We start from the raw sequence: 16,665 nt of genomic DNA on the forward strand, positions 1-16,665 counted from the left end.
AAACATGTCATTGTTATTGGCTGAATTGGTGAAATATCCATGTAGAGACAGAGATCAATGTAATAGTTCTGTCATTATCACATTGGATTGTGTCATAGGGTGTAAGTATACTATATATAATCATTACAGCGTTTTCTGTAACTTAAAATGGTGATGCGCATCGTTCACAAAACATTAACTGGTTTCTCTACAATGGTGCTACATTTGGAAATGGGACTTCTGCATCTCCAGTGAACATGTTGGCAGCATAAATACTTCCTGAACAGTTGTCTGTTTCCTTGGTGTCTCTGCATATTCTTGTAAAGCAGTTCAACGAGGACTCATTCCCATGGTCAAAACGGACAGTGGGTAAAGTCTAAGAAATAACAGTTTGTTTGTACCAAATAGTTTAACAATGACATTAGGGCTATTCTCTGTATACTACTATACTTAGATTCATGCACATTTACCAGCATTACACAACATAAAGTCACTAACAATATTGTAACGCCAATATTAAATTACTTAACTTTATATACAATACATACAAAAAGATAACTTTTCCCGAAAGAGAAAATATGGACCCGTTTAAAGATCATAATAATATAACCATGAAATAAGCAAAGATGTGTCAAAATGAGTTGTAGAAGATAAGTGGTTTTTATAGATATATATATTTTTGTTATACAGATATAACCATGGGTCGTATTCATTAGTGCACACCGTTGAAAAACGTTTTGCAATGGAAAACGAAAAGGTAGTGCCTCCCTGTTTCAGTCCGTTGTCTTCTTACAAAGACGTCGGTGCCTAATTAATACAATCCTGGTTTGTCTGGGAACTGTCATTGTCTCTTCTCCTTCATCTGCAGTTATATGAGTGTTAGCTGTGTTGCTGGCGATATCAATATACAATAGAACAGGGAATCCAAGCCCAGTCAGTCGCCATTCAGGTCCTGTAATGACTGTCTCTTATTACTTCTCCAGTCCACTGCCTGATAGAAAGGCAAATCTAATGCCCTTTTGATGATTCTCCAAGCTGGTCTCATCTGAGACAGTTGTTGGTTTCTCTTCCTCTAGGGGCAGCCTGGTTGGTTCCTGGTGGTTTTGTCCTCCTCTAGGGGCAGCCTGGTTGGTTCCTGGTGGTTTTGTCTTCCTCTAGGGGCAGCCTGGTTGGTTCCTGGTGGGTTTGTCTTCCTCTAGGGGCAGCCTGGTTGGTTCCTGGTGGGTTTGTCCTCCTCTAGGGGCAGCCTGGTTGGTTCCTGGTGGGTTTGACCTCCTCTAGGGGCAGCCTGGTTGGTTCCTGGTGGTTTTGTCCTCATCTAGGAGGGGCAGCCTGGTTGGTTCCTGGTGGGTTTGTCCTCCTCTAGGGGCAGCCTGGTTGGTTCCTGGTGGGTTTATCCTCCTCTAGGGGCAGCCTGGTTGGTTCCTGGTGGGTTTGTCCTCCCCTAGGGGCAGCCTGGTTGGTTCCTGGTGGTTTTATTCTCCTCTAGGGGCAGCCTGGTTGGTTCCTGGTGGTTTTACCCTCATCTAGGGGCAGCCTGGTTGGTTCCTGGTGGGTTTGTCCTCATCTAGGAGGGGCAGCCTGGTTGGTTCCTGGTGGGTTTGTCCTCCTCTAGGGGCAGCCTGGTTGGTTCCTGGTGGTTTTGTCCTCCTCTAGGGGCAGCCTGGTTGGTTCCTGGTGGGTTTGTCCTCATCTAGGGGCAGCCTGGTTGGTTCCTGGTGGTTTTATTCTCCTCTAGGGGCAGCCTGGTTGGTTCCTGGTGGGTTTGTCTTCCTCTAGGGGCAGCCTGGTTGGTTCCTGGTGGTTTTATTCTCCTCTAGGGGCAGCCTGGTTGGTTCCTGGTGGGTTTGTCTTCCTCTAGGGGCAGCCTGGTTGGTTCCTGGTGGGTTTGTCCTCCTCTAGGGGCAGCCTGGTTGGTTCCTGGTGGGTTTGTCTTCCTCTAGGGGCAGCCTGGTTGGTTCCTGGTGGGTTTGTCCTCCTCTAGGGGCAGCCTGGTTGGTTCCTGGTGGGTTTGTCCTCCTCTTGGGGCAGCCTGGTTGGTTCCTGGTGGGGTTGTCCTCCTCTAGGGGCAGCCTGGTTGGTTCCTGGTGGTTTTATCCTCATCTAGGGGCAGCCTGGTTGGTTCCTGGTGGGTTTGTCCTCATCTAGGAGGGGCAGCCTGGTTGGTTCCTGGTGGGTTTGTCCTCCTCTAGGGGCAGCCTGGTTGGTTCTCTGGTCACCCAATCCAGACATGGAATAGAATCACTGAGCCAGACATGACTATATAGAGGTCCATGATATTTTGTGTTCCTGACTCCACTGGTCTGTTTCATAGTGCGTGTGTCTGTCCTCCCTTCCTTCCCTAGGATGTGTGTGTGTCCTTCCTTCCTTTCCTAGGATGTATGTATGTGTCCTCCACCGAGCCAGAGTGTAAACAAAGAGGGTACCACACATCTCTATATCTATTATTATTATTATTATTATCTCCTGTAGTTATATAACTTCCCAGTGTCTTCCTCAGACACTTCACATAGCTGTAATATATTACACGTTCAGTATGCTTTATCCACTACCACACGGCAGTGAGTCCACACGGTAGTGAGTCCACACTGTAGTGAGTCCACACTGTAGTGAGTCCACACGGTAGTGAGTCCACACTGTAGTGAGTCCACACGGTAGTGAGTCCACACGGTAGTGAGTCCACACGGTAGTGAGTCCACATGGTAGTGAGTCCACATGGTAGTGAGTCCACACTGCAGTGAGTCCACACTGTAGTGAGTCCACACGGTAGTGAGTCCACACGGTAGTGAGTCCACACTGCAGTGAGTCCACACGGTAGTGAGTCCACACGGTAGTGAGTCCACACTGCAGTGAGTCCACACGGTAGTGAGTCCACACGGCAGTGAGTCCACACGGTAGTGAGTCCACACTGCAGTGAGTCCACACTGTAGTGAGTCCACACGGTAGTGAGTCCACACGGTAGTGAGTCCACACGGTAGTGAGTCCACACTGTAGTGAGTCCACACGGTAGTGAGTCCACACTGTAGTGAGTCCACACGTCAGTGAGTCCACACGTTAGTGAGTCCACACGGTAGTGAGTCCACACTGTAGTGAGTCCACACTGTAGTGAGTCCACACGTCAGTGAGTCCACACGGCAGTGAGTCCACACGGTAGTGAGTCCACACGGCAGTGAGTCCACACGTTAGTGAGTCCACACGGTAGTGAGTCCACACGGCAATGAGTCCACACGTTAGTGAGTCCACACGGTAGTGAGTCCACACGTCAGTGAGTCCACACGGTAGTGAGTCCACACGGTAGTGAGTCCACACGTCAGTGAGTCCACACGGTAGTGAGTCCACACGGTAGTGAGTCCACACGTCAGTGAGTCCACACGGTAGTGAGTCCACACGGCAATGAGTCCACACGTTAGTGAGTCCACATGTCAGTGAGTCCACACAGTAGTGAGTCCACACATCAGGGAGTCCACACGGTAGTGAGTCCACACGTCAGTGAGTCCACACGGTAGTGAGTCCACACGGCAGTGAGTCCACACATCAGTGAGTCCACACGGCAATGAGTCCACACGTTAGTGAGTCCACACAGAGCTTCTGTTGGTATATCATCTAGTATGTCCACCAACATTGATGTTGCACTGGTACTTTGTCTCTATAGTCACATTACAGTCTTTATCCGCAACCCCAGGTGGAGCAGACCGTGCCCCAATGGTAAGTCATAGGTCTAAGGTCGCGGCCCTGCGTTCGGGAGTGGTCTGTCTATAGCAGGGAGCTGGTAGGGCTGCCGGGCAAGGGTGGGCTGTGGCTCTGGTGGCTGTGGTCCTGGCTGTGTGTAGGGCTGTAGCTCTGGCTGTGTCTCAGGGGCAGCAGGTCGTAGTGGCTGGGGATGTGGCTGTTCCTGGGGAGGTCGTACGGGTTCTGAGGGTACGTGGGAACCACCACACCGTTGCAGCCCTGGAGAACACTCACCTTGGGTTCTAAAGGGGGGATGAAGTGATGGAGGGATAGAGATAGGGGGATGTAGGGATAGAGATAGGGGGATGGGGATATAGATAGAGATAGGGGGATGGAGGGATAGAGATAGGGGGATGGAGGGATAGAGATAGGGGGATGGAGGGATGGAGATGGGGGATGGAGGGATAGAGATAGGGGGATGGAGGGATAGAGATAGGGGGATGGAGGGATAGAGATAGGGGGATGGAGGGATAGAGATAGGGGGATGGAGGGATAGAGATAGGGGGATGGAGGGATAGAGATAGGGGGATGGAGGGATAGAGATAGGGGGATGGGGATAGTGGGATGGGGGATAGAGATAGGGGGATGGAGGGATAGAGATAGGGGGATGGAGGGATAGAGATAGGGGGATGGAGGGATGGAGATGGGGGATGGAGGGATAGAGATAGGGATAGAGATAGGGGGATGGGGGATAGAGATAGGGGGTGGGGGATCGAGATAGGGGATGTAGGGATAGAGATAGGGGGATGGAGGGATAGAGATGGAGGGATATAGATAGGGGGATGGAGGGATAGAGATGGAGGGATGGAGGGATAGAGATTGGGGGATAGAGATAGGGGGATGGAGGGATAGAGATAGGGGGATGGAGGGATATAGATAGGGGGATGGAGGGATAGAGATGGAGGGATATAGATGGGGGGATGGAGGGATAGAAATGGAGGGATGGAGGGATAGAGATTGGGGGATAGAGATAGGGGGATGGAGGGATAGAGATAGGGGATGGAGGGATATAGATAGGGGGATGGAGGGATAGAGATGGAGGGATATAGATGGGGGATGGAGGGATAGAAATGGAGGGATGGAGGGATAGAGATTGGGGGATAGAGATAGGGGGATGGAGGGATAGAGATAGGGTGATGGAGGGATATAGATAGGGGGATGGAGGGATAGAGATGGAGGGATAGAGATAGGGGGATGGAGTGATAGAGATGGAGGGATAGAGATAGGGGGATAGAGATAGGGGGATGGAGGGATAGAGATAGGGGGATGGAGGGATATAGATAGAGATAGGGGTATGTAGGGATAGAGATGGGGGATGGGGGATAGAGATAGGGGGATGTAGGGATAGAGATAGGGGGATGTAGGGATAGAGATAGGGGGATGGAGGGATAGAGATAGGGGGATGGAGGGATAGAGATAGGGGGATGGAGGGATATAGATAGGGGGATGGAGGGATAGAGATGGAGGGATATAGATGGGGGGATGGAGGGATAGAAATGGAGGGATGGAGGGATAGAGATTGGGGGATAGAGATAGGGGGATGGAGGGATAGAGATAGGGGGATGGAGGGATATAGATAGGGGGATGGAGGGATAGAGATGGAGGGATATAGATGGGGGGATGGAGGGATAGAAATGGAGGGATGGAGGGATAGAGATGGGGGGATAGAGATAGGGGGATGGAGGGATAGAGATAGGGTGATGGAGGGATATAGATAGGGGGATGGAGGGATAGAGATGGAGGGATAGAGATAGGGGGATAGAGTGATAGAGATGGAGGGATAGAGATAGGGGGATAGAGATAGGGGGATGGAGGGATAGAGATAGGGGGATGGAGGGATATAGATAGAGATAGGGGTATGTAGGGATAGAGATGGGGATGGGGGATAGAGATAGGGGGATGTAGGGATAGAGATAGGGGGATGTAGGGATAGAGATAGGGGGATGGAGGGATAGAGATAGGGGGATGGAGGGATAGAGATAGGGGGATGGAGGGATGGAGATGGGGGGATGGAGGGATATAGATAGAGATAGGGGTATGTAGGGATAGAGATGGGGATGGGGGATAGAGATAGGGGGATGTAGGGATAGAGATAGGGGGATGTAGGGATAGAGATAGGGGGATGGAGGGATAGAGATAGGGGGATGGAGGGATAGAGATAGGGGGATGGAGGGATGGAGATGGGGGATGGAGGGATAGAGATAGGGGGATGGAGATAGGGGGATGGAGGGATAGAGATAGGGGGATGGAGGGATATAGATAGAGATAGGGGTATGTAGGGATAGAGATGGGGATGGGGGATAGAGATAGGGGGATGTAGGGATAGAGATAGGGGGATGTAGGGATAGAGATAGGGGGATGGAGGGATAGAGATAGGGGGATGGAGGGATAGAGATAGGGGGATGGAGGGATGGAGTGGGGGATGGAGGGATAGAGATAGGGGGATGGAGGGATAGAGATAGGGGGATGGAGGGATAGAGATAGGGGGATGGAGGGATAGAGATAGGGGGATGGAGGGATAGAGATAGGGGGATGGAGGGATAGAGATAGGGGGATGGAGGGATAGAGATAGGGGGATGGGGATAGTGGGATGGGGGATAGAGATAGGGGGATGGAGGGATAGAGATAGGGGGATGGAGGGATGGGGATGGAGGGATAGAGATAGGGATAGAGATAGGGGGATGGGGGATAGAGATAGGGGGATGGAGGGATAGAGATAGGGGGATGGAGGGATAGAGATAGGGGGATGGAGGGATGGAGATGGGGGATGGAGGGATAGAGATAGGGATAGAGATAGGGGGATGGGGGATAGAGATAGGGGGTGGGGGATCGAGATAGGGGATGTAGGGATAGAGATAGGGGGATGGAGGGATAGAGATGGAGGGATATAGATAGGGGGATGGAGGGATAGAGATGGAGGGATGGAGGGATAGAGATTGGGGGATAGAGATAGGGGGATGGAGGGATAGAGATAGGGGGATGGAGGGATATAGATAGGGGGATGGAGGGATAGAGATGGAGGGATATAGATGGGGGGGATGGAGGGATAGAAATGGAGGGATGGAGGGATAGAGATAGGGGGATGGAGGGATAGAGATAGGGGGATGGAGGGATATAGATAGGGGGATGGAGGGATAGAGATGGAGGGATATAGACGGGGGGATGGAGGGATAGAAATGGAGGGATGGAGGGATAGAGATTGGGGGATAGAGATAGGGGGATGGAGGGATAGAGATAGGGTGATGGAGGGATATAGATAGGGGGATGGAGGGATAGAGATAGGGGGATGGGGATAGAGATGGAGGGATAGAGATAGGGGGATAGAGATAGGGGGATGGAGGGATAGAGATAGGGGGATGGAGGGATATAGATAGAGATAGGGGTATGTAGGGATAGAGATGGGGGATGGGGGATAGAGATAGGGGGATGTAGGGATAGAGATAGGGGGATGTAGGGATAGAGATAGGGGGATGGAGGGATAGAGATAGGGGATGGAGGGATAGAGATAGGGGGATGGAGGGATATAGATAGGGGGATGGAGGGATAGAGATGGAGGGATATAGATGGGGGGATGGAGGGATAGAAATGGAGGGATGGAGGGATATAGATTGGGGGATAGAGATAGGGGGATGGAGGGATAGAGATAGGGGGATGGAGGGATATAGATAGGGGGATGGAGGGATAGAGATGGAGGGATATAGATGGGGGGATGGAGGGATAGAAATGGAGGGATGGAGGGATAGAAATGGGGGATAGAGATAGGGGGATGGAGGGATAGAGATAGGGTGATGGAGGGATATAGATAGGGGGATGGAGGGATAGAGATGGAGGGATAGAGATAGGGGGATGGAGTGATAGAGATGGAGGGATAGAGATAGGGGGATAGAGATAGGGGGATGGAGGGATAGAGATAGGGGGATGGGGATATAGATAGAGATAGGGGTATGTAGGGATAGAGATGGGGGATGGGGGATAGAGATAGGGGGATGTAGGGATAGAGATATGGGGATGTAGGGATAGAGATAGGGGGATGGAGGGATAGAGATAGGGGGATGGAGGGATAGAGATAGGGGGATGGAGGGATAGAGATGGAGATAGGGGGTGGAGGGATAGAGATAGGGGGTGGAGGGATAGAGATAGGGGGTGGAGGGATAGAGATAGGGGGTGGAGGGATAGAGATAGGGGGATGGAGGGATAGAGATAGGGGGATGGAGGGATAGAGATAGGGGGATGGAGGGATAGAGATAGGGGGATGGAGGGATAGAGATCAGGGGATGGAGGGATAGAGATAGGGGGGTGGAGGGATAGAGATGGAGATAGGGGGATGGAGGGATAGAGATAGGGGATGGAGGGATAGAGATAGGGGGATGGAGGGATAGAGATAGGGGGATGGAGGGATAGAGATAGGGGGATGGAGGGATAGAGATAGGGTGATGGAGGGATAGAGATAGGGGGATGGAGGGATAGAGATAGGGGGATGGAGGGATAGAGATAGGGGGATGGAGGGATAGAGATAGGGGGATGGAGGGATAGAGATAGGGGGATGGAGGGATAGAGATTGGGGGATAGAGATAGGGGGATGGAGGGATAGAGATAGGGGGATGGAGTGATAGAGATGGAGGGATAGAGATAGGGGGATGGAGGGATAGAGATAGGGGGATGGAGGGATATAGATAGAGATAGGGGTATGTAGGGATAGAGATGGGGGATGGGGGATAGAGATAGGGGATGTAGGGATAGAGATAGGGGGATGTAGGGATAGAGATAGGGGGATGGAGGGATAGAGATAGGGGATGGAGGGATATAGATAGGGGGATGGAGGGATAGAAATAGGGGGATGGAGGGATAGAGATAGGGGGGTGGAGGGATAGAGATGGAGATAGGGGGGTGGAGGGATAGAGATAGGGGGATGGAGGGATAGAGATAGGGGGATGGAGGGATAGAGATAGGGGGATGGAGGGATAGAGATAGGGGGATGGAGGGATAGAGATAGGGGGATGGAGGGATAGAGATAGGGGGATGGAGGGATAGAGATAGGGGGATGGAGGGATAGAGATAGGGGGATGGAGGGATAGAGATCAGGGGATGGAGGGATAGAGATAGGGGGTGGAGGGATAGAGATGGAGATAGGGGGATGGAGGGATAGAGATAGGGGGATGGAGGGATAGAGATAGGGGGATGGAGGGATAGAGATAGGGGGATGTAGGGATAGAGATAGGGTGATGGAGGGATAGAGATAGGGGGATGGAGGGATAGAGATAGGGGGATGTAGGGATAGAGATAGGGGGATGGAGGGATAGAGATAGGGGGATGGAGGGATAGAGATAGGGGGATGGAGGGATAGAGATTGGGGGATAGAGATAGGGGGATGGAGGGATAGAGATAGGGGGATGGAGTGATAGAGATGGAGGGATAGAGATGGGGGGATAGAGATAGGGGGATGGAGGGATAGAGATAGGGGGATGGAGGGATATAGATAGAGATAGGGGTATGTAGGGATAGAGATGGGGGATGGGGGATAGAGATAGGGGGATGTAGGGATAGAGATAGGGGGATGTAGGGATAGAGATAGGGGATGGAGGGATAGAGATAGGGGGATGGAGGATATAGATAGGGGGATGGAGGGATAGAGATAGGGGGATGGAGGGATAGAGATAGGGGGGTGGAGGGATAGAGATGGAGATAGGGGGGTGGAGGGATAGAATAGGGGGATGGAGGGATAGAAGGGGATGGAGGGATAGAGATAGGGGGATGGAGGGATAGAGATAGGGGGATGGAGGGATAGACCCAGGGGGATGGAGGGATAGAGATAGGGGGATGGAGGGATAGAGATCAGGGGGATGGAGGGATAGAGATAGGGGGTGGAGGGATAGAGATGGACCCAGGGGGATGGAGGGATAGAGATAGGGGGATGGAGGGATAGAGATAGGGGGATGGAGGGATAGAGATAGGGGGATGGAGAGATAGAGATAGGGGATGTAGGGATAGAGATAGGGGGATGGAGGGATAGAGATAGGGGGATGGAGGGATAGAGATAGGGGGATCTAGGGATAGAGATAGGGGGATGGAGGATAGAGATAGGGGGATGGAGGGATAGAGATAGGGGGAGGAGGACATCTGGGGGATAGAGATAGGGGGATAAGGGATAGAGATAGGGGGATGGAGGGATAGAGATGGAGGGATAGAGATAGGGGATAGAGATAGGGGGGATGGAGGGATAGAGATAGGGGGATGGAGGGATATAGATAGAGATAGGGGTATGTAGGATAGAGATGGGGGGATGGGGATAGAGATAGGGGGATGTAGGGATAGAGATAGGGGGATGTAGGGATAGAGATAGGGGGATGGAGGGATAGAGATAGGGGGATGGAGGGATATAGATAGGGGGATGGAGGGATAGAGATAGGGGATGGAGGGATAGAGATAGGGGGTGGAGGGATAGAGATGGAGATAGGGGGTGGAGGGATAGAGATAGGGGGATGGAGGGATAGAGATAGGGGGATGGAGGGATAGAGATAGGGGGATGGAGGGATAGAGATAGGGGATGGAGGGATAGAGATAGGGGGATGGAGGGATAGAGATAGGGGATGGAGGGATAAGATCAGGGGGATGGAGGGATAGAGATAGGGGGTGGAGGGATAGAGATGGAGATAGGGGATGGAGGGATAGAGATAGGGGGATGGAGGGATAGAGATAGGGGATGGAGGGATAGAGATAGGGGGATGGAGAGATCAGAGATAGGGGGATGTAGGGATAGAGATAGGGGGATGGAGGGATAGATAGGGGGATGGAGGGATAGAGATAGGGGGATGTAGGGATAGAGATAGGGGGATGGAGGGATAGAGATAGGGGGATGGAGGGATAGAGATAGGGGGATGGAGGGATAGAGATTGGGGGATAGAGATAGGGGGATGGAGGGATAGAGATAGGGGATGGAGGGATAGAGATGGAGGGATATAGATGGGGGATGGAGGGACATGGAGGGATAGAAATGGAGGGATGGAGGGATAGAGATTGGGGGATAGAGATAGGGGGATGGAGGGATAGAGATAGGGTGATGGAGGGATATAGATAGGGGGATGGAGGGATAGAGATGGAGGGATAGAGATAGGGGGATGGAGTGATAGAGATAGAGGGATAGAGATAGGGGGATAGAGATAGGGGGATGGAGGGATAGAGATAGGGGGATGGAGGATAGATAGAGATAGGGGTATGTAGGGATAGAGATGGGGGATGGGGGATAGAGATAGGGGGATGTAGGGATAGAGATAGGGGGATGGAGGGATAGAGATAGGGGGATGGAGGGATAGAGATAGGGGGATGGAGGGATAGAGATAGGGGGATGGAGGGATAGAGATAGGGGGATGGAGGGATAGAGATAGGGGGATGGAGGGATAGAGATAGGGGATGTAGGGATAGAGATAGGGGATGGAGGGATAGAGATAGGGGGATGGAGGGATAGAGATAGGGGGATGGAGGGATAGAGATAGGGGGATGGAGGGATAGAGATAGGGGGATGGAGGGATAGAGATAGGGGGATGTAGGGATAGAGATAGGGGGATGGAGGGATAGAGATAGGGGATGGAGAGATAGAGATGGGGGATGGAGGGATAGAGATAGGGGGGATGGAGGGATAGAGATAGGGGGATGGAGGGATAGGAAATAGAGATAGGGGGATGGAGGGATAGAGATAGGGGGATGGAGGGATATAGATAGGGGATGGAGGGATATAGATAGGGGGATGGAGGGATAGAGATAGGGGGATGGAGGGATAGAGATAGGGGGATGGGGGATATAGATAGAGATAGGGGGATGGAGGGATAGAGATAGGGGGATGGAGGGATAGAGATAGGGGGATGGAGGGATAGAGATAGGGGATGGAGGGATAGAGATAGGGGGATGGGGGATATAGATAGAGATAGGGGGATGGAGGGATAGAGATAGGGGGATGGAGGGATAGAGATAGGGGGATGGAGGGATATAGATGGGGGTGGAGGGATAGAGATAGGGGGATGGAGGGATAGAGATAGGGGGATGGGGGATATAGATAGAGATAGGGGATGGAGGATAGAGATCAGGGATGGAGGGATAGTGATAGAGATAGAGATAGGGGGATGGAGGGATAGAGATAGGCGGATGGAGGGATAGAGATAGGGGGATGGAGGGATATAGATAGGGGGATGGAGGGATAGAGATAGGGGATAGAGGGATAGAGATAGGGGATGGAGGGATAGAGATAGGGGGATGGAAGGATAGAGATAGGGGGATGGAGGGATAGAGATAGGGTGATGGAGGGATAGAGATAGGGGGATGGAGGGATAGAGATAGGGGGATGGAGAGGAGAGAAAAAGGCTTTTACTTTTCTGACTAATCAAAGTGATCATTCAAACACTTCATACAAGTACCTTCCACAATAACCCCTCAGACAGAAGAGAGAGAGACAGAGAGAACAGACAGACAACAGACAAAGACAACAGACTGAAACAACAGACTGAAACAACAGACATAGACAACAGACTGATACCCAGTCAGTTACACAGTCAGTTACATCTTCCTCATGAGCTCATCTTCTCCAGAACTAAGGGGATGTCGATGACCCTACATCCCCGTAACTCACCCACATCATAGACGTTCTTGCTGACGGTGTGTGTGGTGGTGGTGGTGACTATAGCAGAGGAGCAGTAGGACATCTACATAACTATATATCTATAACTCACCCAGTAGGACATCTATATATCTATAACTCACCCAGTAGGACATCTACACAACTATATATCTATAACTCACCCAGTAGGACATCTACACAACTATATATCTATAACTCACCCAGTAGGACATCTACATAACTATATATCTATAACTCACCCAGTAGGACATCTACATAACTATATATCTATAAATCACCCAGTAGGACATCTACATAACTATATATCTATAACTCACCCAGTAGGACATCTACATAACTATATTATCTATAACTCACCCAGTAGGACATCTACATAACTATATATCTATAACTCACCCAGTAGGACATCTATATATCTATAACTCACCCAGTAGGACATCTATATATCTATAACTCACCCAGTAGGACATCTACATAACTATATATCTATAACTCACCCTAGGACATCTACATAACTATATATCTATAACTCACCCAGTAGGACATCTATATATCTATAACTCACCCAGTAGGACATCTACATAACTATATATCTATAACTCACCCACAGGATATCTACATAACTATATATCTATAACTCACCCAGTAGGACATCTACATAACTATATATCTATAAATCACCCAGTAGGACATCTACATAACTATATATCTATAACTCACCCAGTAGGACATCTACATAACTATATATCTATAACTCACCCAGTAGGACATCTACATAACTATATATCTATAACTCACCCAGTAGGACATCTATATATCTATAACTCACCCAGTAGGACATCTATATATCTATAACTCACCCAGTAGGACATCTACATAACTATATATCTATAACTCACCCAGTAGGACATCTACATAACTATATATCTATAACTCACCCAGTAGGACATCTATATATCTATAACTCACCCAGTAGGACATCTACATAACTATATATCTATAACTCACCCAGTAGGATATCTACATAACTATATATCTATAACTCACCCAGTAGGACATCTACATAACTATATATCTATAACTCACCCAGTAGGACATCTACATAACTATAACTCACCCAGTAGGACATCTACATAACTATATATCTATAACTCACCCAGTAGGACATCTATATATCTATAACTCACCCAGTAGGACATCTCATAATTATAGTCTCATCTATAGAGTATATTATTATATATATTTTATATATATATATATATTATATATATATATAACTCACCCAAGGACATCTACATAACTATATATCTATAACTCACCCAGTAGGACATCTACATAACTATATATCTATAACTCACCCACATCATAGATGTTCTTGCTGACGGTGTGTGTGGCGGTGGTGGTGACTATAGCAGAGGAGCAGTAGGACATGTCGTGGTGGACAGGACTCTTCATCTCTACATAGCTGCTCTCTGTGTGTTTACAGACCACGGCCTGTGGGTCATTGATGGTGGCGTGGGGGTTCTCACTGTTCAGAGAGCAGGTGCTGGACAGGGAACCCTTCATGTAGTCTGACAAAGACAAATAACACACTGAGAAGCAGGAAGACGGGAACACTTTTTTTGTTTTACCAAGGTGAAGGTATCTGTTAGCGAATGATTCTGATATCAGCGATGACATTGACGGGCCTTTCAATGCATTCTACATATCAACATTGGGAGACGAATACAACATGAGATTATAATTCTACCCCAGGAGGTAAGATAAGGAAACTCGTATCCGCTGACAACCTGTAGATAAACAATTAAAAACAGAGTACAGGGTAAATCACACAGGACACACAACATTCACACTATTAGTAGCATATCACAGTATAAAGCATTTACATCCTAGTGAGTTTGTTTATGGGGTGTTGTGTTAGTTAGAGAACTGGACAGTAGAGGAGGAAGGAGGAGAGAGGAGAGGACCAGAGAGGAGTGTGTTAGGTAGAGACTGGAGGAGAGGACCAGAGAGGACTGTGTTAGGTAGAGACTGGAGGAGAGGACCAGAGAGGACTGTGTTAGGTAGAGACTGGAGGAGAGGACCAGAGAGGACTGTGTTAGTTGGGAGACTCGCTCAGAGAGGACTGTGTTAGGTAGAGACTGGAGGAGAGGACCAGAGAGGACTGTGTTAGGTAGAGACTGGAGGAGAGGACCAGAGAGGACTCCAGTCAGACTGGGGACCAGAGAAGACTGTGTTAGTTAGAGACTAGTCAGAGGACCAGAGGCAGTGTGTGAGGCCATCAGGAGGAAGGAACACACACTGAGGAGGAGATCACAGGCGTGCCCTGTGGAGAGAGAGACACAGAGGTCAAAACACACACATCAGTTTATACACATCAGTTCATACACATCAGTTCATACACATCAGTTCATACACAAACCAGAGTATGTGAGCGGTGTTGAGTGGTCTGAAATCCCGCTCATTGCTTACAGAGCGGTGTTGAGTGGTCTGAAATCCCGCTCATTGCTTACAGAGCGGTGTTGAGTGGTCTGCAATCCCGCTCATTGCTTACAGAGCGGTGTTGAGTGGTCTGAAATCCCGCTCATTGCTTACAGAGCGGTGTTGAGTGGTCTGAAATCCCGCTCATTGCTTACAGAGCGGTGTTGAGTGGTCTGCAATCCCGCTCATTGCGGTGCAACGCTCCAGGCGCTGGGCACGTTCTTTCCAACCGCTCTGCTAAAAACCTCACTGCAGGAAGAAGAAAACAACTAGCCGCCTAGCTACCCTCCATTCTTAAAATCACCATTTAACCAAAACCCATATATTGTTGTGACTACCGGGACCTACCATTTAACCAACACCCATCTATTGTTGTGACTACCGGGACCTACCATTTAACCAACACCCATCTATTATTGTGACTCCGGACCTACCATTTAACCACCCATCCGTGACTTCCTGACCTACCATTTAACCATCACCCATCTATTGGGACCTACCATTTAACCATCACCCATCTATTGTTGTGACTACCGGGACCTACCATTTAACCATCACCCATCTATTGTTGTGACTGCCTGGACCTACCATTTCACCAACACCCATCTATTGTTGTGATTACAGCTGCAAGTCTCTTAGGGTAGGTCTTTATAAGTTTGGCACATCTAGCCACTGGGATTTTTGCCCATTCTTCAAGGCAAAAACTGCTCCAGCTCCTTCAAGTTGGATGGGTTCCGCTGGTGCACAGCAATCTTTAAGTCATACAACAGATTATCAATTGGATTGAGGTCTGGGCTTTGACTAGGCCATTCCAAGACATGTAAATGTTTCCCTTAAACCACTCGAGTTGCTTTAGCAATATGCTTAGGGTCATTGTCCTGCTGGAAGGTGAACCTCCGTCCCAGTCTCAAATCTCTGGAAGACTGAAACAGGTTTCCCTCAAGAATGTCCCTGTATTTAGCGCCATCAGTCAGTCCTGTTTCCCAGTCCCTGCCAATGAAAAACATCCTCACAGCATGATGCTGCCACCACCATGCTTCACTGTGGGGATAGTGTTCTCGGGGTGATGAGAGGTGTTGGGTTTGCGCCAAACATCCGTTTTCCTTGATGGCCAAAAAGCTCAATTCTAGTCTCATCTGACCAGTACCTTCTTCCATATGTTTTGGGAGTCTCTCACATTCCTTTTGCGAACACCAAACGTGTTTGCTTATTTTTTTCTTTAAGCAATGGCTTTTTTCTCCACCCTTCTGTAAAGCCCAGCTCAGTATGGCTTAAAGTGGTCCTATGGTCAGATACTTCAATCTCCTCTGTGGAGCTTTGCAGCTCCTTCAGGGTTATCGTTGGTCTCTTTGTTGCCTCTCTGATTAATGCCCTCCTTGTCCAGTCCGTGAGTTTTGGGGCCCTCTCTTGGCAGGTTTGTTGTGGTGCCATATTCTTTCTATTTTTAATAATGCATTTAATGGTGCTCCATGGGATGTTCAAAGTTTCTGATATTTTCTACATCCCACACTCCTCTCTTCTTTAGTTGTGGACACCATCACCACACTACATCACCACACTCCCTCACTTCTTTAGTAATGGACACTACATCATCACACTCCCTCTCTTCTCCAGTTATGGACACTACATCTCACTCATTCTCTTGCTCTTGGTTCCTCCTCATCTTTGTAAGTGATTTTGCACCTGTGTTTTATCAGTTTCTCTATGAAAATATTTAGTGAACTCCGTGACAGTAGCTAAAGCAAGGGGCTGTAGCAGCACACATTGTAGACTACAAATGCATTCTGGGCCGGGCACGTCCTGAGCTCATGAAGAGAGCGCTGCTGGGAGAGGAACTGGAGCGGGCGAAA

General features: G+C 49.4%; 1 protein-coding gene across 1 annotated transcript in view; it reads right to left on the bottom strand.

The window, feature by feature from the left end:
* Nucleotides 1-278: 278 nt before the first annotated feature.
* LOC124021162 (multiple epidermal growth factor-like domains protein 10) overlaps nt 279-16,665 on the bottom strand; it is a 125,477-nt gene continuing 109,090 nt past the window's right edge. Inside the window, exons 16-17 of the mRNA XM_046336513.1 lie at nt 13,693-14,035; nt 279-3,950 (exon numbers count right to left, since the gene is read on the bottom strand). Of these exons, the coding sequence (XP_046192469.1) occupies nt 3,733-3,950; nt 13,693-14,035 (561 nt within the window). The 3' untranslated portion in view covers nt 279-3,732. The remainder of the gene's footprint in view (nt 3,951-13,692; nt 14,036-16,665) is intronic.

The sequence above is a fragment of the Oncorhynchus gorbuscha genome, unplaced genomic scaffold, assembly GCF_021184085.1.
Source record: "Oncorhynchus gorbuscha isolate QuinsamMale2020 ecotype Even-year unplaced genomic scaffold, OgorEven_v1.0 Un_scaffold_1069, whole genome shotgun sequence".
Taxonomy (NCBI): Eukaryota; Metazoa; Chordata; class Actinopteri; order Salmoniformes; family Salmonidae; genus Oncorhynchus; species Oncorhynchus gorbuscha.